This window comes from Branchiostoma belcheri, unplaced genomic scaffold (assembly GCF_001625305.1).
Source record: "Branchiostoma belcheri isolate BF01 breed outbred unplaced genomic scaffold, Haploidv18h27 scaffold109, whole genome shotgun sequence".
Classification (NCBI taxonomy): domain Eukaryota; kingdom Metazoa; phylum Chordata; class Leptocardii; order Amphioxiformes; family Branchiostomatidae; genus Branchiostoma; species Branchiostoma belcheri.
This window is the reverse complement of record NW_017802480.1, coordinates 645815-672359: the sequence shown is the minus strand read 5'-3', so window position 1 is coordinate 672359 and position 26545 is coordinate 645815. Positions and strand designations below refer to the sequence as shown.

The 26545-nt window shown below is 39.8% G+C and overlaps 2 protein-coding genes across 2 annotated transcripts in view; one reads left to right on the top strand and one right to left on the bottom strand.

Moving 5' to 3' along the window:
- The window catches only part of LOC109481241 (propionyl-CoA carboxylase alpha chain, mitochondrial-like), a 10184-nt gene extending 3574 nt beyond the window's left edge, over positions 1–6610 (bottom strand). Inside the window, exons 1-18 of the mRNA XM_019783785.1 lie at positions 6486–6610; positions 5875–5961; positions 5629–5676; positions 5377–5445; positions 4940–5053; positions 4432–4485; positions 4085–4216; positions 3769–3805; positions 3524–3602; positions 3174–3276; positions 2831–2925; positions 2510–2592; positions 2006–2073; positions 1413–1482; positions 1074–1147; positions 824–898; positions 471–539; positions 237–312 (exon numbers count right to left, since the gene is read on the bottom strand). Coding sequence (XP_019639344.1) covers positions 237–312; positions 471–539; positions 824–898; positions 1074–1147; positions 1413–1482; positions 2006–2073; positions 2510–2592; positions 2831–2925; positions 3174–3276; positions 3524–3602; positions 3769–3805; positions 4085–4216; positions 4432–4485; positions 4940–5053; positions 5377–5445; positions 5629–5676; positions 5875–5961; positions 6486–6515 — 1363 coding nt within the window. The 5' untranslated portion in view covers positions 6516–6610. The remainder of the gene's footprint in view (positions 1–236; positions 313–470; positions 540–823; positions 899–1073; positions 1148–1412; positions 1483–2005; positions 2074–2509; positions 2593–2830; positions 2926–3173; positions 3277–3523; positions 3603–3768; positions 3806–4084; positions 4217–4431; positions 4486–4939; positions 5054–5376; positions 5446–5628; positions 5677–5874; positions 5962–6485) is intronic.
- A 7635-nt stretch (positions 6611–14245) lies between these two features.
- Positions 14246–26545, top strand: part of LOC109481231 (probable ubiquitin carboxyl-terminal hydrolase FAF-X) — a 34298-nt gene continuing 21998 nt past the window's right edge. Inside the window, 21 exon segments of the mRNA XM_019783776.1 lie at positions 14246–14343; positions 15189–15338; positions 15340–15505; positions 15984–16096; positions 16516–16628; positions 16824–16878; positions 17030–17080; positions 17229–17341; positions 17705–17956; positions 18351–18489; positions 19043–19195; positions 19540–19644; positions 20037–20135; positions 20420–20527; positions 21520–21875; positions 22349–22472; positions 22935–23038; positions 23510–23720; positions 24217–24428; positions 24820–24948; positions 25375–25486. Coding sequence (XP_019639335.1) covers positions 14296–14343; positions 15189–15338; positions 15340–15505; positions 15984–16096; positions 16516–16628; positions 16824–16878; positions 17030–17080; positions 17229–17341; positions 17705–17956; positions 18351–18489; positions 19043–19195; positions 19540–19644; positions 20037–20135; positions 20420–20527; positions 21520–21875; positions 22349–22472; positions 22935–23038; positions 23510–23720; positions 24217–24428; positions 24820–24948; positions 25375–25486 — 2913 coding nt within the window. The 5' untranslated portion in view covers positions 14246–14295.

Sequence of the window (26545 nt, the reverse complement as noted above, 5' to 3'; positions counted from 1 at the left end):
ATATATACATGTACAAAGCTTGGAAAAGCTGCAACAAACAGTGGACCATAGACCAATAACTATAGAATAACTATAGAAGGCAAATTAGGATAGCAAACAACAGATAGAAACAACTTTAATTCTTTGAGTCCAGAGCCACAATTACTTACTATTAGTCCACTGAGCATGTTGGATGGAATAGTGTCACATAAATAAACTATCATTTTTTGCTTTGCTGAAAGTACATTACCACATACCTCTGATGACATAGTTGTCCAAAGCCCTGCACATGTTCTGTAGGGCCTCCTCTCTATTGTCTCCATATGTCACCAACTGGAAAACAAGTACTGTACCTTCAACATCCCTTACAAACTCAGTTAGAAGCATCAGTTAGAAGAGGTACCAAAGTTATGTAACTGCTTACACTATGTCTTAGAAAGTAAAAAGATTTTCTAGAGGTTCATGTTTCTTTGAGAAGAGTAAAGACCGACCTTGGAGATCATGGGGTCATAGTACATGCTGATTTCACTTCCCTCCTGGATACCACTGTCACACCGCACCTGGGAGGATCAAGAAGACATAGATGAATCTGCACAGCATTTCTAAGCCTTTCTTTGTGTACACGATTGTCTTACTATCATACTAGAAGTTTAGGGCTAGCAGATTTGAAGAAAAAAACAGAAAAATTGATCCTTGCCTGGGTGACAGACATTTGAATTGCTTGTGATGTATTAATCTAGGCCCAATTCTCTAGACAATGGATTTGGAACTAGCTATGGAACTACAAGTGCTTGCAGATACATATTTGAATTAAACTGGATTAAACTGGTTAATGTTCTTTTACCTTTGGCAGATGTGTCGGCTCCTGGTACCTGTTCAACCAGCCTATTGATGGCAGACCAAAACTTTTGTAGGGATCCTAAATAAGACAGAGAAACATTCTTAAAGAACATCACTTATAAAAGTACTGTAACAGTAGCGGCATCCTTCTATACTTATGTTTGTATAAAAGTACTGCTCCATTTGCTCCTACTCTCGATATCAAAGCATGGATTACAGTCTACTGTCAAAAACGAAGTTTAAAAAAAGTTTACCTCAGCGTACACTCGACACTCCACAGCCCAGCCACGTATGGGGATGTCACTCTGTTTGATGGTCAGTTCATGTCCTGGGGAGAAAAAAAAAATCCATCAAAATTTACATCTATTTTACCAATATTCAGAGACAAGTCAAACTCTACTACTGGATAAATAACAGAGATAAATTCCGGGTGTTTTGAGGGACATCCATCACTCTTCTTCAGCATCACTAAATGAACTGAGAGCACAAGTTGACACAGTGACTATTTTAGCCTTCAAAATGAGTACCTACAATTGTTAGGAAAGTATAGGCTTTGTCCAGGAAGTGATTAATCATATGTGATTGGTTGTTACCTTTTGCAACCCTGATCATTTGCTGTACAATGTCAATGCCAGTGATGCACTCTGTAATTGGATGTTCCACCTGTGGAATGGAAAGGGACAAAAGAAATGAAGTATATATTTAGTTATTTCTTAGAGTATAAATGAAAGTGGACTCATTCCTCAGTGATCTGCCATCTATCACATGGACATACAGGTACTAACAAAGAAGCTCACAGGGCAAAACTGGTTGTGACAGACTGAATAAAAGTTTTAAACAGGAACCATGCGTCCATGCGGCTCCAGATGTCTTACTGAGGGACGACTGTGGTGTGATAGATGTCGGTTAGCTTGGGGAATGAATCCACTTCTTTATACAACAAAGGAAATGGAGAAATGAGGTTGGACAAAATTGCTTTCATTCTAAGTATATAATCACTGTTATCTTTTACAAACACTGTTCTAATAAACCCACAATTTCCCATTGTTAAGTATCTTTGATTCACAACTTCAATGTTTGCAGCTGTGCAATTTTACTTCCTTGAGAATCATTTTTCCCTAACTTCTTTTGGCATGGCATTTATGATAAATTTAGGATAATCACAACTTTTACTCTAATAACTTACCTGTAATCTTGTGTTCATCTCGAGGAAGTAGAAGTTTTTCTGAGAATCCACAAGAAACTCAACAGTACCTGCAGAAGTTACATGGCTGTGTTATTCCTTCTAATGTGCAGTTTGAAATGTTTCGAATCCTGGATCAATTTTTTGGTACAAAAAGTGGGAATGTTAACCCTTGTCCTGCGGGACATATATATGGGTTGCACATACAGTATCATCTATATAGCGCCCTGTATATGTGCGATTTGGGGGTGTTTCTCGTGCAACGCATCACACCGCAGCGAAACGCAACGAATGCAGAAGTAACTACGCCGCCGCAGGGCAAAAAAAGTCAAGGGTCTGTGACCTGATTAAGACATGAAATTATTTGAAAATATTGTGTAAAAATTGCCAGCAGGACAAGGGTTAAAGAGCAAAATAAGTTTGAAAAGTCTTGCTAATTTCAGCTTAAAATTTTCACACCTAAGCTTGCACAAAATAACAAAAGCAAAGACATGGTCTAGTACTTACCAGCAGATGTGTATTCTACAGCCCTGGCGAGTGCCACAGCCTGTTCTCCCATGGCTCTTCTTGTGTCTGGGTCCAGGAATATACTGGAGGAAAATATCAATAGGTTAATACCTTAAACATTTTATATGTGATTCAAACTCTAAGTGGTATTAAAAAATCCTGCATTAAATCTTTCTGGTCACTCCAAATTGGCATCCTAAAATTTCTTTCTATTCCATGTCTATCAACTCATATTTCAACTCAAAAGACTGACTTGATGACTAGATCATCTCAAACTATCTTACAATTTGAGTAAGGAATGCTGAGACAAGATATAAGTACCTTGGAGCCTCTTCCACCACTTTCTGGTTCCTTCTCTGGATGGAACACTCTCGCTCGTTGAGGTACAAGGCATTGCCATGGCTGTCTGCCAGAACCTGGGCAGAGAGGAATGGAAGAATTAGTACAGATGAAGTAAAACACACAGGAAGTGGTACTGCAGTTATTGCTGGTTCGCTAGGTGTTGGGAGACCTCCTCACTGAACTTAACAGGTTCCGGTCTAGTTCCAAACAGGAGGCTATTGAAAACATTGCTGCATGGCTGTATGAAGACAACCATTTGTGAAAAGATGTTTGTTGTGCTTTCTTAGTGAGTAACTAGTAAGAAACTGAACCTTGCTCCTACCTGCACTTCTATGTGTCTGGGGTTGTCGATGAACTTCTCGATCAACAAACGGTCATCACCAAAACTAGACGCAGCTTCTTGAGAAGAAAGTCTGAAACCATCTCTGGATAAACAAAACAGAATAACCACTATTATAGCAAAATTTCAACAAAGTTTCAACAAAGTTAGCTTTCAGACATAGAATTTGAAAGTGTGAAAACTGTACTTTGCCTGGAACTTTTTAAGGTAATCTCAGAGGAATCCTACTTGTTTAATATGTGTAATTCCAAAATTATTGACTATGCCAATTGTTAACTACAGGTATGCTAATGAAATCACAGTCACATCTGAGTTAAATTTAATTTTCCTACCTTGCCTCCTTGTCATTCCATGCAATCCTCATGCCTTTTCCTCCACCTCCGGCTGATGCCTTTATCATCACAGGATAACCTGAAGTCAAAGGAAACAGGAGGCAAAATATCAACAAACAAACAAACAAAAAGTTTGAAACAAACAAACAAACAGACAGACAACAATATCATTATTGGTCAGGAAAGATCAACAAAACATACTGTACCTATATAGCTGAATAACTTCACAGCATAGAGGAACTCACCTATTTCATTGGAAATTTTTACAGCCTCATCAGCATCCTAAGTGAAACAAAAAGAATCCCAATATTACTTGTACATGTTGTTAATGTACAATTTTAATATTTATCTGTGTTCAAGACTAGACAATTCAGTGAATGACAACAGTGGGCATTAATTTTTATTTTGCATCTGTGTCTAACCAGCGGATCAAATTAAAGCATCATATATCCACAGGTCGAGCAATGAATTACTGAATAATCACACACAAAAAAAAAAAAACTAACAAATCAATACATGGATGGATGGATGGATGCAGGGATGAAGTAGGTTCCTACTGACCTTGACCACACCGTCGAAGCCTGGGATGATGTTGACCTTGGCATCCTTAGCCAGGAGTTTACTCTCGATCTTGTCTCCCATGGCTTGGATGGCACCGGAGGGAGGGCCAATAAAAACCACACCCTCATCTGCCTATAAACAATAAAGTGGTTCATCATTTATTGCCTTGAAATTCACCATACCTGCACTGGTAAAGAACTGTATGGGAAAGTTGAAAATTTGACAGTGAGTCAACTCTTTTTGTTGGTTTGATTTAAAGTCAGAAAAGCTATCTTCAAGCTCAACTTGATGATAATGTGTACTCAGGTTGCTACTGAACCTATCAAGTACTAAGTGTTTCTACTTACTAGTTGTTTGGCAAACTCTTTGTTCTCTGACAGGAAGCCGTAGCCAGGATGGACCTGTGACAGAAAACATGATCATTCAGAGATGTACACTAAATATTGTAACACAAAAGTTCGCGGTATACATGAGACTAATGGGCTGGTCACATTCATTATAGGATGCTGTATGATTTTGATGTCATAGTGTTTTCAAGCAGACTGTGACATAATCTAAGGCAGCCTGTTCCATAACAAGACAGTTGGTTGTGACAGAAAACATGCATGCCAAGAAAGCCCTCAGTTTGTGATTGTTGTGTGAGTGAGTAAGTGAGTGACAGTGTTGTAATATAGCCTAAGTTGTGACGGAAAGCTATTTCAGCACCAAGGAGAGCTGCCATTGACAAGTTTACAAGGATGAATCCGCTGATGTATGCGATAAGGCCCTAACTATAGCATCTTGGATTAAGATTAATGTACATGTATTACCACTCTGTACTAAGAAAATACATGTAGTCCCCACAACTCTACTCACAGCCTGAGCGCCAGTTTTCCGTATGACGTCCATGATGCGGTCCATGACCAGGTAGCTCTGACTGGAGGGAGGAGGGCCCACACACATGGCTTCATCTGCCATCTGCACATGAAGCTGGAAGGACAGAAAAAAGTTGAGTATCACTAACACATGGAGAAACTAATTCTGAGGATTAGTCAACAACTGGAAGATCAGGTTGTCCACATGTCATGATGTCAAGGTAGACCTGGCAGTGAATAAGTCAGTAACAGTGTTTTCAGAAGACCCAAGTTGTGACGGAAAGCTATTTCAGCACCAAGGCAAGGTGCCATCCATAAGTTTATGGGAAGGATGACTTCCTTTACCTTGGCCAAGGAACCATAAAGTTTGACCCAATATTTGTTTGGTATAGAAAAGAATTATTTCAGTACTGCGTACCAAAATAGGTTCATACTTACTGCATGTCTGTCAGCCTCACTAAAGATGGCGACTGTTTTGATTCCCATCCGCTTACATGTCTGCATCACCTGCAATAGGGGAACAAATACATAAGTGAGTTAACAACAGGATCATTTCCAAGGATCCATTCCAAAAATCAACAAATTCCAAATGTTAACCAATGTTAGAAGTACAGGTAATTTCAACACAAAGGATTAAGTCAAAAAGAGTTAGGCCTTAGGGTAGAAATTCAAAAAGTGACAATGACTTACCCTGCAGGCTATCTCTCCTCTGTTGGCAATGAGAATTTTGTCAAATGTCTGCAAATAGAAAGCAACATACATCATTCAGTAAATCATTGTACATGTACTATAAAACTATCACACACATTGACTTCACACATATAATCATATATACATAGTATCACATTTTTAATTCAAATATTTTATACTAGCATCTTACAGAAAACAGTACATGCAAATCTTTTCTGCTACAATTAAGTAGAAAAGTAGTCTTACAGGTTCGGTTGGGTCCACCCGTGTAGTGTAGATGGAACACCATCGTCTGGCTATCTTATACAGCGAGGAACTGAACTGTGGAACACGCTGGAAGTGGAAGGGAAAGAAAACATCAACAATCTATGAACAATGTTGAATATACAATGAAATTTGTGAAATGATATTCCCTCAAGGTAAACAAGTCTTAAACCCATGTAATTAAGGTATCAGGTGCAAAACATTTTCAAGAGAAAGGAATCTTTTGAAGGTGGCAATGTCAACCAAAAGTAAATTTTTGTTGGTTTGTTTACATCGCATGAGCGGCAAACTGCCTTAATGTCTACTTGGCCTATTTTTACAGTGAATACAAGCTGTTAAGATAGGACAAAAATGTGGCATATTTACAATGTGTACACAGTACTACATGTAACGTTAGTAGTGGAGTTGTCTGCACCTAAGATTTTGGAGGGAGGGGGGCGTTATACGGCATGGTGGAATTACGTTCATAACTGTGGCCATTATGACCTCAAAATTCATCACTTAATCGAAGAGTATACGTCATTGAAACTCTTACTATCTTGTAATACTGTAAATTTACAAATCGCTGATAGAAAAAGTTGTTTTTCCCTCACCTTGACCAGATTGAACCGGTAACTCGCCATGATCGCTCTTCACACGAACTCGTGACCTGGCACTGACCCCAACAGGCTATCGGTGAAAGTTCAAAGTTGAACATTTTGATACGGCTATCATAAATGTACAATCAACGAAGATTTTATGAGTAGAATATTTTCATACATTTACAATCACTTTATTTATTTGACAAGATATCAATTTTGGCGATAATTTTATAAATTATAACAAGGAAAAAACAATATGGCGGCGCCCATGACATCATTCTGACGGGGTTTCCTCATCTTCGATGCAAGGGTCCCAGTATTTTGACATTGAGTCAATCGGCGATTATTGCCGTATTTTGGGCCTCTGTATCTTGGATTTTTGAAGACATCTTGCAGAGTTTCTTGCATGTATGTGTTCTAGCTACCCAGCCGGACCATTTGACAGGTAAGGGGACGTGTAGGCCGGTTTATGCATTCCTTACTGCGCACTTTGCATTGTAAACATTGGTTGCAGCAGCCATCTTGGACTTGAGGCAAACCCGGTTTCTGTTGCAGTTTTGGCGGCTTACAGGCAGACGACTTTATTCGCCTGGTAAGATGGCATCGGGCATATCACCCAGAACTAGAGATTTCCTACATTTGTGGAAGTATATGTGTTCCTCTTTTCCCGTGGTTCGTTCATTTTCGCCATAACATAGCTCTAGCTGGCAGTATCGATCCCCTCGTACTTTAATTTTTGTCGCAGAATGTTTCCTTCTCTGTCTGAAAATGTTACGCCCTTTTCCGTGATTTTTGCAAAATCCTTACCCAGCGTACACAATAGACAGTATATCCACCCGTTTTTCATGCTACTGTCAAATAGGTAGGGATTAGGCGGGTCACAGAAATCTTAACAACTTGGAAGGTTTGAAACATAATTTCTTCCCTTCCCTGTGATGCAATCGCTCATATGATCGTGACATGGTGTTAGATTTATGATGTATCTTTGGCTCTATCTGTCAGATCGGTGTGCCCGGCTGTGCCGTGTGTTTAATATTCTGTACAAGCCCCAGAAAATGTGATTGTAGTCAGAAATATGCACAGGGAACACTAGTCTCACACAAATTCAATTATGACATGGATGTTGATGCATTTTCAAGGGTTAGTCTCTTGCCACCATAAATTGTGATCTTCAATTTTGATAAGCCTAGCTGTAGACTGTCTGTCCTATAATTTCCCTAGCCCTAACTTGCTTAAATGTGTTGTATTTTTAAAATGTTAAGAGATTATACAATGTTGATTTGATGTTGTATATACATATACAGATACACCCTTCCTTGAAATACACACCTGTAAGTCATTGGCAGAAAAAAAATGTTAAGGATGAAGAAAAATATATGTTATGTTGTAAACAGCTTGCGATCTGGCAATGTAGAAATACATGTACTGCATTAGTATAACTGTTGTTAAGAATCATACAGAAAACTGATAATTTGAGCCCTGATATACTATCATATAGCAGTGTTGATAACATGGTTGAAACAGTGACATATGATACAGCCTGGTGTCAGCATAATAATGTAGTTCAGTAACACTGTCGTCATATGTCCCACTTCTGAAAATAGTTCTAGTTAGAAGCAAGGCTGGTTTCTCCTGATTGAAACTACTGACTATATCTCACATGTATGTGGCTGGAATAATAATGTGGAACATTCCTGTTTCAGGTTTTATCCAAATGGCATTCATTTGAGAATGGGAGGGGTTTCCAGTCAAATGGCACCAGAAATCTGTTTTCTCCACAAAGTTTTGTTCTGAAAAAGTCTCTGTTTTGGTGTAAATTACTAAGTTGGTGTGTTTTGGAAGACTTGTTAGGTATACATAAGCATTCCTAAGGCTAAACCCCTAATTTGGTTACAAGGAAATAATGCTTTCCTTAGATTCTCAGAAGGGCTGGTAGTCCATTTTGCTTTTCTCCCATGTCAGTAGAATAAACACTGCAGAAACAACAAGAAAACAGGTCAGTGAAGCTTTAAACGGGTATGTGTACAAGAAGAAAGATCCCAATATACAGACTACGTGCTAATGCCTATTCTAAGGTTATGTAACTGAACACTGCATTTCCTGTTTCAGGAATACTTCAAATGTTTGCCTGATTTTGTCTGTGTCTTGAATTAGCATCTAGCGTTGATAGATTCCCAAAATTCACCTCCAAAAATGAGAACCAGAAAAAATATCATGATGTATGTACACGATTATTTACATCTGAATGTGGGGCACCCTGAATTTTCACAAGTGTCTATGATTACTGTAATTCAGTAAGATTAAACAATCAACACTTGTTGTGATGCAAATCTATTGCTCAAAAGAAGAAACTCGATCTGTTAAAGATAAACAGAGCTATATTCGGCTGTTTCACAATTGAGTGTACCAAAAGGCTGTCACTTGGAGTGAAAAATCAACTTTCATGTACTTCAAAATTTATGTTGGCAATTCAAAGGTACATACTTTGGGCTTCATATCCTAAAATATCTCTGCACAACACTTCTCGGTCACTGTGATACAGGTCTTTTACATAATGGGTCATTAAGGGGGTACGGACGGGACAACTGCAAGACTGTATGTAAAGTTACATAGAATATACCCAAATAAAGAACAAAAGATAAACACTATTCCATATTATGTTCCATTACTAGTATCCACAACACCAAAAAACTGACTTTGATTTGCAGTAACACCTTGCTGTGTCATTTTCTGGTCATTTATTATATTGCGAGGAAAACAACTTGCTGCCATTTCATGTTCAAGGAAAGGTCAAATACCAAATTTTCAAGTTCAGGCAATTTGGAAGCTTAACTCTGTTATTATTTCATTCTGTATACATTTCTACAAAAGGTTCTAGCTTATATATCTTGGAAACACATCAATGGACTTTTCAATGATCATTTTTATGACTGTATGTGGGGGTACGGACGGGACACAATGGGTCAGAAGACTGATACTGCAGGGACTTGTCCAAACCTTTTGAAACACATTTATTCACTAATACCAGTGAAAAGAAGTATCTACAAACACTGTAATAGTGTCTAGACTAAGGAAAAGGGAGCTGGACATTCTAATTAGAATTTTCTGTATATTATAGTATGAACAGAAACTTTTTCTGGCTTATATAATTTAGGGCTTTCCTTAAAAAAATCAGCTGATGGTAGGTTTTAAGGATCCTAATTACTAATATTGCTAAAAAGGCTTTGGGAACATTAGAAACAGCATTAATAACATCACATAACATATCAGAACCTGTACATTTATATATTTGAGTGTGCTCAAAGAAAAGAATGGGGGGGGGGGCGCTGCAGGACTTGTAGTCTAAATTCAGAGTTATTGGCAACCCTCCTCCCTTGAAGGAATCTTAATTTCTAGCACAGCTACAAAATGCACATGAACTGGTATGTTTTCTTTTACACCTTGGCTTGTTAATACATTTTTCAGAGAACCAGAACAGTTCTCTAAAGTTGGTTCACATGCACGTGAGTCCGGAGTAGACAATGTCCACAAGAGCTTCCTCCGGGTGAAAGCAAATGTTGATGAATTCATTAAAAACTACTAATTTTAGTAAGGAGGACAAATGTTTGCATCTTTTAAGGTTTTACTATGTGTATTTCAAGCAATTGGAATGCCATTTTCCACAGTACTTGGCTAAAAACTAAAAGTGGGGGTACGGACGGGACAGGTGGGGGGTACGGACGGGACAGGGGTACGGACGGGACATTTGGGGGTTTGTTGTGCTATATCAGGCAAAGTCTTTATCACAGAAATGGTTTCTATGGTGGTTTGGTATATGCCAATATAGACTTATAAGCCATCACAATTAGAAGCTTATAGTATTTACTTAATGTAGAAATCAAGAGGGGGTACGGACGGGACAAAATTTTTCGGAAAATGGCAGCCTGTACTTCAATCCTTAGCTGTGAGTCAGATGAAAGTAGGAATGATCTCATTCAATTTTTTCTTTTACATACATCATATTAAACCTTTACATGTCAAACTAGCACTTATAACAGCATAATTAAACAATGCTAAAGACCTTGCAATCTTTAAGTAAATATTTCACTAAAATTGGTAACATGGGGGTAAAAGTGAAAAATAACCTTCCCGGCAAAAAAAGGTGGTGTATCTTCAAAAATTGGTAACAAATCTCTAGTAAACATATGCCTGCTTGTACAAAATAAGAAATCTTAAGCTAGCAACCATATTTGTGATGTCTGCAGCAATGGTTAGAATGTGAAAAAACTGAATGACGGCTGGTAACACTGAAAATGGGGCATTTTTAAGTAAGATATTTGTCGATAGTTTCGCCAAATGTTGACCGATTTCCCTACTTTTTTTATTGTAATGTTCCTTGTCACACCAGCTTTTGGGAAATATAAGTCTGAAACATCAATATATCATGTAGACTTTGTTATCAACTGGTAACATGTGGAAAAGTAAATGGGTACACTCAATTCTGAAACAGCCGATTGTGAATGTTTAATCAGTGTTGTATGCACCACAAGTATGAGCATCCAAACCGAATCTTTTAAAAGATGAAAGAAAAGAGCATACTCTCCTAGGAATTTAGTAAATTTGACCCATTTTACAACCCTTATTCCTAACCTTACAAAAGAGACAAAGAAAGAGATTCAAACCTTTGGTTGATGGCATTTTAATTGCCCCAGTCTGTCTAGTCTGCCTCATGTCTATGCCCAGGAGTACTGGTATTTTATGTTCCTTCATGTTTGAATGAGATACATGGAATGGCTATGCAGAGTCATGGTCCCAAATTTTACCAGTGTCTATCCGTCACAGTATTTTGACCAAGACAAGATTTTTCTAATACAGCATGTACCTATTATACATATATTGATTGGTGATGGTTTTGATAATCTTCTTTTCAGAATCCCCGCATCCGTGCATGACAAAAGCTGCCGTAAAATTATATTGTCATGTCTGTTCCTAATCCTCTTACAAGGTTGATGTAATATGTAATTCAGTATGCTGACCTAAAACGAGGCTGTGGCCATGTTAGCTGTATGCCATGTTCCCTTAATGTAATACTTCTGTTTAAATGTACAAAAATTTCCTTTCATATGCCTGTGAGGTTATGAATATGAGAGCATGTTTCTTATGTTACATAAGAATTTAGACATCATAAGCAGTAAGCACATATGCAGATGTAGAGTATGAGATCTCAATGTTATAAAATGATAGCAAGCAAGTCATCCTTTTTAATAGTACCTATTGTAGGGGATTGAACATGTCAAAAATTGGGACTGTATTTACACATTTTACTGCAATAAAGGAACGCCTTGATAAAAGAAATGGCATGGGTGAGGTTTCATACCCAAAGAATTATTCTTTATTGCCCTCAATGTTGCCATTGCTTTGTGCTCAGGAATTGGGTAATGCATTGCTCTAAACAAAATTGCTGGGCAGCCCTTGATTGTAATTTGATACTGTGACACCTGTTGTAGTATGGATTAATGCAATGTCCAATCAGAACACTTGTAACAAGTGCTTCTATCATTGAAAGTGAAAAAAGGAAGTGATGAATTTCTAAACAGGTAACTTACATCACTGATATTTATATTTATTCAGTCTCAGCCCTGTCATCACACTCAATTTTCAACTCAGCTCTTCAAGTGCATGCATTTTATATTTGTAAGGAATTATCAAATTAAACTTAAATTATCCTTTTGCGAAATTGAATTAAGTAGCATCAACATTCTTTTTAATCATCAGTTTATGCCATCTCTAATTAAGTCTAAATCACAATAATCCCATCAGTAATAGTGTTCACATGAAAGGTCTCCAAAAATTTCACTTGCGATTCAGCTATGTTTTGTAATGTCTTGACAATTTGATTATGTAGAATTCAAAGTCCCAAGACAAAGTCCAAGTCGTCTACAGAAGTCATATATTTGTCTGTCTTCTCAATTGAATTCTAGGAATTTCTCCTGTATATTTTTTCAGAACTGCAAAAGGTTTAGTTAGGAACTGAGCTGCCATGTTAGATTGATGATTTGGTGTGTCTGCAAGCATACTGTCTGGTGGTATGGTAGATGTCTTTCCAAAAATCACATGGCATACTGTTCTCACTGTTAGGATGGAATACTGTATTTCCTGGCATGTAATGCATTGGGCTTGTGTGAGCCATATTTACGATCTCAATGTTCTCTTTCTAAAACTAAAATTCAACTGAGTGGATTTGTTTTAGCTGCTATTTTGTCTACTGTAGATTTAGGCATATCTTGCTTTTTACTAATATTTGGAAAGCATTCAGATATGAAAAGCTTTCCATTTCAAATAATGAGTACAAGTCACCGTTGAAAAATGCAGAATGCAGATAATGCAGGCAATTGCTTTTCGGGTGATAACAGATTTTGCCATGAAGATAACATTACTGGTATTGTGTCTGCAAAAGAAAAAGCCATTTGTTTAATACTATTATGCTTTTATCTTTCCGGTCCATGGTAGGGTTGGGGAAAATTGGTAGCCCCGACCCTTGGACCGGAATGCCACATATCTGAGACATGTTATCAGAGGGCCTTGGTGAGGGTGAGGGTTCCTGCAAGTGTGTCTGCATGATAAGGGGCCTGAAAAATTGATGATAAGGAATCCTGGCTAATGGAAAATCCTCCTGTACTGTAGTCTAGACTGGTGGGAACCGTGCTGGTCTAGACTATTAAAAAGGCTTTTAAGATCGGCTATGCATTTTGCTTTGAAAATTTGTATCCGTAGATAAAAACGTTATGGCAAATTGCTTTATGTTAAATGGAAAATGGATAATATCTGGGTCTGAAATCTGCAGGTAGCAGGTGCTGTAACCAGCGGAAGCTAATAAAGTGAAGATATCCTCCCCAGGGTGAGACTTGGAATCATGAGAAGTCTGGCTCGTTGCCAGTGGTTGTTACATAGCACAATCTTCTGTTGCTAGACATTGTGTCTAAACAGGGAAACAGGACACTTCACTGCATATTCATTCATTTATTTTCAGAATCAGATTCTTTGGAACTAGTTCAGCTAGGATTGGTAAATTGAGATTGATCACTGATCCTCCCAGCCCACTGTTTTTCCAGAATGTTTTTTGAAATCTGGAGAAATAGTTCTTTTCCCCTCTGCCTAATGATTTCTGAGAATTCAGGAAGCTGAGGATTGAATACTTCCTGAAATCTCATTTATTTTAATGTTCAATTTATAAACATGACAATCATGGCGAAAAGAATGTTTAAAGTTCTACAAAGGATTGTTCTCACCTAGAGCTTTTGACCAGTCACTCTTCTTCAATAGATTGATCAAGTGAGACTTGTCCCTGGTTTCCCTAGGCCTGATGGGTGAAAAAAATGTTAACTTTGGTCTCTGTTTTTCCCCCCAGTTTGTAGGTGAGAATGTGCTGTGATGGTCCCCAGGTCTCAGTACTGCCACACGACCAGTTTTTAACCTGCCCCGACTGTTGTCTCCTCTGGAACGGTGGACATGACATTATAAAATACGTAAAATGTTAACTTTGTTCTCTTTTTTCCCCCCACTTTGTAGGTGAGAATGTTCTGTGATGGTCCCCAGGTCTCAGTACTGCCACACGACCAGTTTTTAACCTGCCCTGACTGTTGTCTCCTCTGGAACGGTGGACAGGACATTATAAAATGTTAACTTTGTGCTCTGTTTCCCCCCAGTTTGTAGGTGAGAATGTGCTGTGATGGTCCCCAGGTCTCAGTACTGCCACACGCCGAGTTTTTAACCTGCCCCGTCTGTTGTCTCCTCTGGAACGGTGGACGACCCAGCCAAGATTTGTCCCATCTCTGCACCTGAGATGACTGTGGCCATGCGTGGCAGCCCCGCAGGCGGGGACAACCCCCAGGTACGGAAAGTTAACCCTCTCACTGCTGCCCATAAACAGTACATCACAACTTAACCCTCTCACTGCCGCCTGTAAACAGTACAAATGTTAGTTCCTTAGCAGCCTGATGGTTAATGACTGTGGCCATGCGTGTACAATCCCCAGGTACGGAAAATTAACCCTCTCACTGCTACCTGTTAACAGTATAGATGTTAGTTCCTTAGCAGTCTGAAGGTTAATGACTGTGGCCATGCGTGGCAGCCCCGCAGGCGGGGACAACCCCCAGGTACGGCACATTAACCCTCTAACTGCTGCCTTAAAGTTAAACCTCAGGAGCAATATCATTTATTTTAGCAACCTGAGGGTTAAGTAATAGTCTTTTGCAGTGTTGGAACTTGGAAGTAAGAAAAATGAGGCGGGGACAACCAGGTAACATCACAAATTAACCCTCTCACTGCTGCCTGTAAACAGTACAAATGTTAGTTCCTTAGCAGCCTAATGGTTAAATGACTGTGGCCATGCGTGGGGACAACCTCCAGGTAACGTCACAACCAGTGTTCTAGCTACTGTCTGTCCATAGAATTTTGCTGTATCCATCATTTTGATGGACAAAGATCAACGTGTAAAGGTATGCAAAGAGATCTCAATAAACTAAGCTTGTCTTCCAGCAAAATTTGGCTATAACAAGTTTTGGTACTAAACGGTTACCATAGCTGGCTGAGGTTTAAGTAATGTTACAATCTGCAGCCCTCCTCAGTTAGACCCTGACCCACACTCTGGGTCTAGTATGTTGTTTTCTGGCATCCAGGCTAATGGTATTATGTTTGTATCAATTTCTTTTGTTTATTCTCTGGTCTTGTTTCCAGCAGGACTCTCCCCAGAACCCAGCTCCAGGGGGTACACCAGCCAACCCCCCTCAGCAACCCCCCCAACAACAACCCCCCCAACAGGGCACCCCCACAGCACCCCCTGTAGAACAGCCCCCTGCTCCGGAGGGGGAGGGGGGAGAATGTGTCCAGTGAGGGGGTAGAGGACCTGCCTGAGGGGGTAGAGCCAGACTTCCCTAATGCAGAGCTGGCTAAGCTGGATGACATGATCAACCGACCACGCTGGGTGGTGCCGGTACTGCCTAAAGGGGAACTGGAGGTGCTACTGGAGGCATCCATAGAGCTGTGCAAGAAAAGTGAGATGTTTCTTCATTCTGCCCTTGACTTAATCAAAACGTGTATTGCCTAGGAAGTTAATGTGCTGGTAGTTAATGTTTTGGAGAAGAATCTTTAACGTGAATTGCGAAAACACAGAATTGGACAGGACTCATCAAAGTTTTTGACTTGGATAAGTAGAAAACACCAATTCATTCTTTGGCAAAGAGTGGTGTCATATAGTTGAAACTTCTGCTTTTTTCATTCCTAGTTGCCGGTTAAAGTTTCTTCATTGTACAATGTGTATTTCAAATATTGAACTATATTTCTACATTCTGTAATTGAGAGCTGGTAATCCACGATAGAGCTGACTCTAGATTTTTTGCTCAGAGATACAAGGGCTGAAGATTAGCATGTACAAGTGGTTTATTTCTGAGTTGTCTGATAAGTTTTGTTTACGCTAAGCGACGTCACCTTTTTGTACGGCCGGCTCTTACTCTCCATTATCGCACATTCCAGGCCTGGACACGCGGAGTGAGGCTTGCCAGCGATTCTTCCGCGATGGACTCACCATTTCCTTCACCAAAATCCTGACAGACGACGCTGTCAGCGGCTGGAAATTTGAGATCCATGTAAGTTGGGCTGTTTGGTAGTTTAAAGGTTCATTTGGCATAACCAGTAAACTGCCAAATCATTCCAGTTATGTACTCAGAGCTGGTCAGTACAAGTTGCATAAGAAACTTATTGGTTTGTACCATAGCTGACTTCTTTGTAGTCCTAACTCTTATCTTAAGTGAGGCAGGGTTCACTAATACACTTGAGGTGTGTGACTATTTTTAACCTCCACGTAAGTCTCCTTCAACATAGTAACATTTTGTTGTAAAAATTTAAGTATGAAAGGAGAGCATGTAAATTTGTCTTCTTTGTAGAGAGCATTTGACATTTATTTATGTATTATTTATGAATAGATGTCGCTTGTTGATAAGAATTTGATGTGGTTTATACAAGGCAGAATGTACAACTAATATATCTTCTACTTCTCTTTCCTCAGAGATGTATCTTTAAGAATGCTGAGAAGTTGATTGAGCTGTGTGTGACCAAACTGTCTCAGGACTGGTTCCCTCTGCTAGATCTACTAGCCATGGCCCTCAACCCACACTGCAAGTAAGGCACAACTTCAAACAACTTTTACTGCATATTACTCATGAATTTTTTAGTACACTTGTAAATGGACATGTCATTCTTCTTGTTTATACTGGGAAGAGCCTATTGAATTTACATCTATATGATACGATTTTGTTAGTTTTATTGTTAACATCATGTAGCTTTGTACATGATCTAATTGTTTGATTTTTACAGATTTCATATCTACAATGGCACCAGACCATCAGAAACAGTGCCGGTTGGAACACAGGTATGCATTTTCATAACTTCCAGCAAGTTTTTTTTTAGATCACAGATGTGTGTTTGTTAGTGAATTGTGCAAACAAAAACAGTGTTTGTTTTATTACAGCTACAGAAGTGTGTTGACAATTGTAATGAAACTTTTTCTTCTCTCTGCCCAGCTGGCTGATGATGAGCTATTTGCCAGGCCCCCTGACCCCAGAAATCCTAAGGTAAGGTCTGGTCGTGTCTGGCACATACTTAGCAAAGGACAGAGTGTGTTGAAAGCATATATCTGAAGACATTGTCTTTGAAAGATTTTGATAAGGTTGCTGTTGATCTATACGGCATGCTAATTGATGTATTTCGTTACCTTTCCAGGGCTGGCTAGTGGATCTGATTAACCGTTTTGGCCAGCTAGAAGGGTTCAAGATCCTCAAAGAACGGTTCCTGGCTGGTCATCTCAATGTGCCCATCATAGCAGCTCTCATCAAGTAGGTCTTACTTAGTTTTCTCCATGTGTTGTATACATGTATCCAACTTGGATTTACAAGTACTAAAAAAGTGTAGCAGAAAGTCTTTGAATTTTGAGCTATCAGGAAAATGAAAGACAAACCCTGTTGCTTGTTTAATTTTCCACTGCTCTCTTGTTTGAGAAATACAGCATTGACCTAAAGCTAACTAGGGAACTCAGGGAATTTCCCTGGTACCTTGAACCTGTATGTACTGTACATAGCACCTACCTTCTCTGTCACGACCAGTGGAAGACTAGCTTTTCAGGGAGCTAAATCTTGATCGAGATCACTTTGTAATTTTTTTCTGATACTGACTGGTATCTGCAAATGTTAATCCCCCAGACCGTGGGGTCAGTGTTACGAGCTGCTGACGCCCCACACCGTGGAAGAGTACTTCCAGCCCATCATCGGCATCGTGCCCACGTTCCTGGACGGACTGACGGACGAAGAGCTGAAGAAAGAGGCTAAGAACGAGGCTAAGAACGACCAGCTGTCTCAGATCATCAAGGCGCTCAAGTGTCTGGCCTCCCGCGTCCCTAACCAGGAGGAGACCATGAAGAACCTGGAGATGTTCCGACTCAAGATGATCCTCAGGTGGGGAAATACTTCACTTCATTTTCATTTTATTTTATTTAAAGGGTTTGAAATACTTTTTCTGCATACCTGCACTGTGCATGTAACTTTTGAAATAACCTGCACCAGACAAATTTTGCCTGCACCATTCACTACTTTTTGGCAGCTCCTAACATCTGAAATTGATGATGTTTGTTACATACATCCTGCAAAATCAGAGAAGCTCATTTATATTGTGTGAAGAACAAATTGAACCCATGGGAATTTTGACCAACCATTGATCATTGCAATGTAATATGAATTCAAACAATACTTTTAAGGCATAGTGCTTGTGATGCTGGTAGTTTGATTTTTCAGTGGGTTAGTTCAATAGGTTGAGTACTAAGATGTTTAATTGTGCTTCTCATCTCTGCAGATTGCTCCAGATCTCGTCCTTCAACGGTAAGATGAATGCTCTAAACGAGGTGAACAAAGTGATCGCCAGCGTGTCGTACTACACACACCGGCACAGTGGCATGGAGGAGGACGAGTGGCTCACTGCTGAGAGGATGGCGGTAAGCACATTTTGTTTGGATGTAAAAACTTGTTAGTTTATGGTTTATGTTCATCTTTGCAGAAGGAAAACATATTGTTCTTGCTCTGGTTCTTCTTCCTCTTTTCTCCTCCTAACAGCAGAGAGGATGGCAGTAAGCACAACAGTGCTGGATGTAACAACTGTTCTTAGTTTGTTCTGCTCAATTAGTTTTGCTCTAGTTCTTCTTCCTCTTCTAATAAAGGGCTGGATGTAATAAATATGGAATACAATACGGCGAATGTTATGTATGACATAGCCACTCGTGAAAATACACCTTTTAATGCGAGCGAAATGTGCCTAAAATCGGCCCAGGTATGACATAAGTTGTAATGGCCTACATGAGCAATTGACTGATACTTGACTGATAATCGTTGGATGTTGGTAGCCATTAACCTGAGGAAAAAGTGATCACATTTTCCGCTCCCAAGCAGCTTTGTTTGGAACTTCAGAAATAGTTTTTTAGACTTAAAATGTACTAGGACATCTAACACTAGGCAGGCCATTGATACATTTTGTTTTTATGTGTTGTTCAGGAATGGATCCAGCAGAACAATGTCCTGTCCATCGTGCTGCGTGACAGCCTGCATCAGCCTCAGTACGTGGAGAAACTGGAGAAAATCCTGCGATTTGTCATCAAGGAGAAGGCTCTGACCATGGGGGACTTGGACAACATCTGGGCAGCACAGGTAGAGCAACAACTTCGTTTGTTTCAAAATTTTTGTATCACAGAACTGTATTACATTGTATATCCTCAATACACAATACTAGTGTTCAGTATGAAGAGTTTGTAAGTACAACAAGACAAGTTAAGTAACGCACAGATTGGATTGAGATATAGCTCAAATGGGTGTACCACTGTTCTTATCAATGAATGTTTTGTGTTCTTAACATGCTTGATTTGTTGGAAAAGCTGGCTTGACACCCCCTCCAAAGAACTAACAACTGTACTTCTGGATTGTGTTTACCTGTAAACCATTAGACCTTGGCAAATTACAGTAACTGTTATGTAATGTTTTTATTCTGTTTTCAGGCTGGCAAACATGAAGCTATAGTGAAAAATGTCCACGACTTGTTGGCCAAACTGGCCTGGGACTTCTCTCCTGAACAACTGGACCATCTCTTCGACTGCTTCAAGGTAAGAACATCTTCAAGATTGTGCTTTAAGACAAGATTGTCCCTTCCCAAGATAAGTAGACTTCCCTTAAGATCTGTTTGCAAAAGTAATTCACAGTGTATGTGTTGTGTCAAAACCCATGCCCGTGTCTTGTGTTATAACATTTTCCTTCTGTGTCTTTTTGAAACATATTTCTTCTTCCTAACATTTACTCCCTGAAGAAGCTTACAGAAGTTAAAAGATATACTCGGTAGCCCAACTTATTTGTCTTATGTCATATCTGTCCCTTGGGCTTTGATGTGTTATGTTTTCAACCTTTTCCCTGCTGCCTAACCCCATAACCAATAGAGACTTGTAGCCAAATGACTGCTTGAGTGTGCTAAAGGTTAAACTCCTTTCTGTGCCATTTGCAGGAGAGCTGGAAAGACGCCAGTAAGAAGCAGCGAGAGAAGTTACTGGAGCTGATCAGACGACTGGCTGAGGACGACAAGGACGGTGTCATGGCACACAAGGTGTGTGTTTGTTTATTTGTTAATTTGTCTGTAGTTTGTACCTGGAGCTTTGCAACAGACCAGAGGCTACTAGAAAGGGATACAGGGGTTACAAAAAATTGACAGAAAAAATTGCATGACTAGAATCCAGTTGCCGAACATTCAAAGAAAATAGCAGAATTTAGCAGTATAGCAGACAGAATTGTTTGCTGTGGTGCTCATTTTAGTGCTGTGCTAGTAAGTTTACATTAGTCAATACTAAGTTTACACTCTACAATACTGTGTTATATTGACTCTCCATCTAGGTGTTAAACCTATTGTGGAACCTGGCCCACAGTGAGGATGTCCCCACAGACATCATGGACCAGGCCCTGAGCGCTCACATTAAGATCCTGGACTACAGCTGTTCACAGGTACCTGTAAGGGCATTTCCTCTTGTTCTTGTAGATCAGTAGTGTCAGACCAGGATACAGACACAACACCATCAGATAGGGCAAGGATTTTCTTCTGAAATTTGTTTCTCTTTCAACTTTCCACTTTATTTGATGTGTACAGCAAAAACCAAAGTACCAAAAAAAGCTGTATTTTTGTGTGTAATAAAAAAACATAAAAGGTTGACTCAAGTTTGGATAGAATTCTGGACAAAAACCAAAGAAAGAAAATATTTTGAAAACTTTTTGAAGCCATCTCTGCTTTTGTATCAGTGCTAAAACACCCCAAGTTGAAAGCAGTTTGGAATAACTAGATATCCTTCATGTCTTTCTTTACTTTATTACAAACACAAGTGTACATATCTGATTGTTATGTCTGTAAGCTGGTCAGGTTTGATGCCTGGTGTTGCGGTGTTGGTAGAGCTTGGGTCAGAGGAATAGAGTTCCAACTAACATAGCTGGAAAGACTGCTACTGCTTGCGCATTACATGTATAAGAATCCTTAACTAGCACGGCAGGGTTTATAAACAATTGAGATATCACTTCAAATGAGTATGTTGCATGTGGTTTCGGACAGGAGTGAGTTTTTCATTGATTGCTTGTAATATGTTCATTTTTTCATTTTTCATTTGTTCAGCAACTTTATAGAATTAGAAGGAAAAATTGTTAGCCTGGGTGCCATTCTATTTAGTAAGGGTGTGAGTCAGTAATTGGGAGCCCCGGTAAATGAAGTAGGATAGCATCCAGGCTAAAATAATTTTTTCTTTGGTCATAGAAATCTGTCAGGCAAACACACATCAAGATGACAAGATGTAAACGTCCATACATTTAAGATCGGTAGACGGATGCATTTTTAAACACTTGAGTATAGATTTGTATAGGAACATGTGAGGAAGTTATCTGCCAGACTAAAGCAGAAAAGAAACAATTAGGTTTGTGGAGTTCCTTTCCGTCACAAGACCTTGTTTTCCCAGGACCGCGATGCCCAGAAGACCCAGTGGATCGACCGCTTCGTCGACGAACTCAAGAACGATCAGTGGGTTCTTCCCGCGCTGAAACAAATCCGCGAAATCTGCCAGCTTTTTGGCGAGGCCCCGCAAAATTACAATCACGCCCAGCGCAGCCCCCACGTTTACTATCGACACGAGGTTATAAACCAGCTGCAACAGACTCATTCTCTGGTGACTCTAGTGGCGGAAAATCTGGCGTCTTACATGAACAAAGTCCGGGGGATGTTGAAGGAGAACCCTGAGATGGACCCGAACGTTGTACAGCCCAGTGAGAGGTACACTCATATACAACAGGTGCAGGAGAGACTCAACTTTCTTAGGTAAGGAGTTTCTTACTTTTCTTAATTTTAGATAAAACCTGTCTTTTTGACATTAATAACAACTTGCTGGCATGTAATTATTTAGTTTTGTACATTTTGATAGGTGTTGTTGGTTTGTGAACTTAAGCATAACTGAAGAATTTGTTTGATAGCATGTAATGATTTTATTATGCTGGCTTTAATAGTACATATTGGCAAAGCAATGGACAAGTTTAATTGTAGGTCTCCCTAGCAGTTTCCTTTTGAGCTGTATTATTTTTATGTTAACACGATAGATGTCATGACATTAGCTAGCCGTTGTTCAGTGCTAGACTAAGATCTAGAAAAGACTGGAGTCAGTCAAGAGAAGGGTTCCTCTGTACGAATGATGTTTAATACTGCATTTTTTTCCTGTGCAGGTTTTTACTGAAGGATGTCCTGATATTTCTGTGATAACTAGCCCTTGTTTAATGCTGTATTTTTCTCCTGCACAGGTTTTTACTGAAGGACGGCCAGCTGTGGCTGTGTGCTCCTCAGGCCAAACAGATCTGGAACTGTCTGGCAGAGAATGCCGTGTTTGTGAGCGACAGGGAGGCCTGCTTCAAGTGGTTCTCTAAGGTGAGGAAATGTGAGAAGTTTTGGGAACTGTGTTAGTGGTAAAATGAGTGGTTTGGCAAGTTTGGTACTTAAAAATAGTACTAGTATCCAGTCTTTCATTTACTGTTTTTTTTATATTCCAACATTTGATGACTAGACATGGTGACGGCACACTCAAGTTATATCAACTTATTTTATGCCGCCACTAACGCAGAGGACGAATATAGGACAAGACAATACTCGTTTTCACTTGAGTGAAGTGAGGAAAGTCGTGTTAAGTGCCTTTCCCAAGGGCACAAGATCAGTGGCATGTCAGGACTCGAACCCGGGACCTCTTGGTTCCAAGTTGAGCACGCTGCCGCTACGCCAGTGGGCTAGTCTGCACACCACTTCACTTGATAGCACATAAAATCTTGAGGAAGTGACAAACTTTGTCAAACTGTATTTTACCAGATTTTCAAGATTCCTTTCTCTTCCTCACAGCTAATGGGAGATGAGCCTGACCTTGACCCTGAGATCAACAGAGACTTCTTCGAGGGCAACGTTCTACAGCTGGACCCTGCACTGCTTACTGAGAACGGCATCAAGTAAGTGCACAAACATCTTCATCCATTCAGTTTATGATAAGGTCTGGAGATTCTTACAACGTTCTTTCTTTTCTTCCCAGCATAGAGTGCCTCTATGCTCAAACAAACTTTGTAATGAAAAAAAAATGAAGGCTTTTAACAGAGTGTTAATCCAAGAAAAATACTGAAGCAAAAAAGAAAGATGAAGGTATTTAAATTTAAGAGACGGAGAAAACGGGAGGCAAAGTGTTTCAACTGAATGTCAGTGGAAGGGAGGTCATGAAGAAATAAACAAATGCTTTGATACCTTTTCCCTTCCCTGTAGGTGTTTTGACCGGTTCTTCAAAGCTGTAAACCTGAAGGAGAACAAGCTTGTGTGTAAGCGTCGTACGTACATGATGGACAACCTGGAGCTGATCTATATCTTTCTCTGTGATAAAATGTGATAAATATCTAAAATAAACATTCTCTTGCTTTTTTTTCTTCCTGCAGATGTTTTGACCGGTTCTTCAAAGCTGTAAACCTGAAGGAGAACAAGCTGGTGTGTAAGCGTCGTACGTACATGATGGACAACCTGGAGCTGATCGGTCTGGAGTACATCTGGAGAGTCATCCTGCTGGGACAGGACGAGATCGCAGCCAAGGCTATAGACCTGCTGAGGGAGACTTACACCAACCTGGGGCCCAGGCTACAGACTAACCAGGTGGGAGATTTGAGGAATTTGAAATATTAAAACTCCTACTAGGAACATTCGTACTGAATTTATGTGTTACTGTTTAGTGCACTGTCAACCAATCATGATTTTCCTGGTAATGATGATACATTGACAGACGTGCAGCAAAATGTTGGCTCCTGTTTAATATGTGGTGGTGAATTTGCTGTTCACTCGTAATAGGAAATTTGGATTAAGATCTTGAAGCTATAGGTTTCTGTAATTCTGTTTTACATGATGTTTCCCTCAGTGTGATCATTGTCTCTTGATTTTTCGAGATGCATGGACAGTTGATAGGAATGCAGGGATGTAGGAAATACAAGGTTATACCAGCAGTAGACAACCATGTGCCAATTTGATTTCCTCAGTAGTATGTAACTTATACCGTGCAAGAAGATACATTTTGTATATTGTGCATAATATATACCATCTTATTTGTATACTTAAGCTTGTATGTTATAATGACCTCTCTTCTTGTGTCTTTTAGGTTGACATCCATGTAGATTTCATCCAGTCGTGTTTTGACCGTCTGAAGGCAGCGTACGACACGATATGTATCCTGGAGAACGACAAGGACAGTCTGGAGGACATCAGAACAGAGGTGACCCGTATGATCCGGGTACTGAGTGTCCTGAGAGAGTACATCAGCGAGTATGATAACGACTTTACAGAGGAGAGAACTATTCTGCCTATGGCCAGGTGAGATTTTGTGTAGATTTCAAGTTTAATTTAAAATACATAATTAATACCAATGCATGCTGTATAGTCTTGTGTGAGGTTTTCTGTGTGTTAGAGTAGTCAGAGACATACATATATAAGTTTTGAAGAGTTTTTCAGGTCTTGATGTGTTTGAGAAAAGAAAGTATTTTGAAAGTACATGGCACACCATGTAACCTTCTTTTGTAGATCCAGCTTTTCCGTATCTGATTCATATCATACCCATGATTATATACTCGGAGTTTAAAGTTTTACAGTTGTAGAATTGCCCTACAGGAAAGAGAAGGCTATATGCTCTTTGCAGGCTTTGTAGTGTGTTGGTAACATTTTTCCATCTGAGGTTACTTATTGAATGATTTCCTTTGTTTTCCAGAGCGTGTCGAGGGAAGCATGTGTCGTTGATCGTGCGGTTCCCTAACCAGGGGAGACAGGTGGAGGATCTGGACGTCTGGTCTCACACTAATGAGACTGTGGGGGCACTACGGAGACATATACTCACCAGGTTAGGGAACAGCTCAGCACAGATGCATGGGAAAGTCCAGAGACTAGTTGTTTTGTATAAAGTTGTTAAGAACACTCAGGTCATTCCAAATGTTGTCAAGTTACATATGAGGTGCATGAGAACGATTGACAAAGCTTGAAAGGTGAAAGTTGCTTTTGCAAATGGCATGAAACAGTCAAAGATCATAGACTGTATTGCAGAGTTCTTCAAGAAATGAAAATGCAACATTCTGGAAAAGAGCAAGATTGATGTAACAGGTAGAACTGTCAAAAGCAACATGGATGAGATTGATGTGAAGAAACTGCTGGTGTTCTAAATCTTTAGCAGAGTTCCCATAAACTCTTGAATGTGTGATAGGAAACTTCTTGTTTAACTATACATTGATGTACCTTATGGTAAATTGCAAAAACGAACTGTTTTTTCCAGAGTGAAAGCTAACAACGCCAACACCAAGCTGGACCTGTATGTAAACGGAGAACTGCTGGACCCTGCAGACGACAGGAAACTCATCTCACAAGTTCAACTCAGAGACAAAACAGTAAGTCCCACAGTTAATGATTCGCTACAACAGGGGCTAGTCTACTGGTAGTGTTGTGTGATTAACTTCCATACTTTTTCTCAAATGCTGAGTGCTAAGCAGAGAAATCAGTGTGTACCATTCAGGAACTGATGCAATGGCCAAATGGGTAGAGTGCTCACCTTGCATTTGGTAGTTTGATCCCCAGCTGACTACCAAAGTCTTTATATCTGTATCTGTATCTGTATAGCCGGTATAACCGCCTTTCGGCGTAACACACCAGCTTCGCAGGCACGCGGCGCGGCGGCAGCTGGCTATATTACACCGATCGACTTGTTACACCTAACCCTTGAACTTCTAGCTCTAGACATTGTTTAAAGCTATCTATTGACAATGCCCCTACTGTACTTGGTGACAGTGAGTTCCACTCTGCGATAGTTCTAGGGAAGAATGAATTCTTGAACACCTCAATCCTTGGTTGATAACTCTGGTACTTGAATGCGTGGCTATTTCTTGTTCTCTTCTGGGCTGGTATTAGGTACTTAGTAGTTGGGACATCCACCAGTTTATTAGTCATTTTGTACATCATGCATAGTCTAGACATCTTTCTTCTGTCTTTTATAGTTTTTCTTTTATAGTTTTTGGTACTCGGCCGGGGATCAAACTCATGACCTACCAAATGCAAGGCGAGCACTCTACCCACTTTGCCATTGCACCAGTTCCTGAATTGGTATAAAGAATTTTTTTGTGGGAGCCAACATGCCATCCTCTGGATTACTGTGTCTACCAATAACTAAAATGCATCTTCCTGCATGTGTAGATGGAATTTTTTTATGGCTCTAAATGTTATTCTGCAAAAGTTGAAATATTGTCTGTTCATCCTCTGCAGTTGATCACAGCTAAACTGTGCCAGGTGGGAGCCAACATGCCGTCGTCTCCTGTAGTTCTAATGTTATCTGTTGTTCCTCCACAGTTGATCACAGCTAAACTGTGCCAGGTGGGAGCCAACATGCCGTCGTCTCCTGTAGTTCTAATGTTATCTGTTGTTCCTCCACAGTTGATCACAGCTAAACTGTGCCA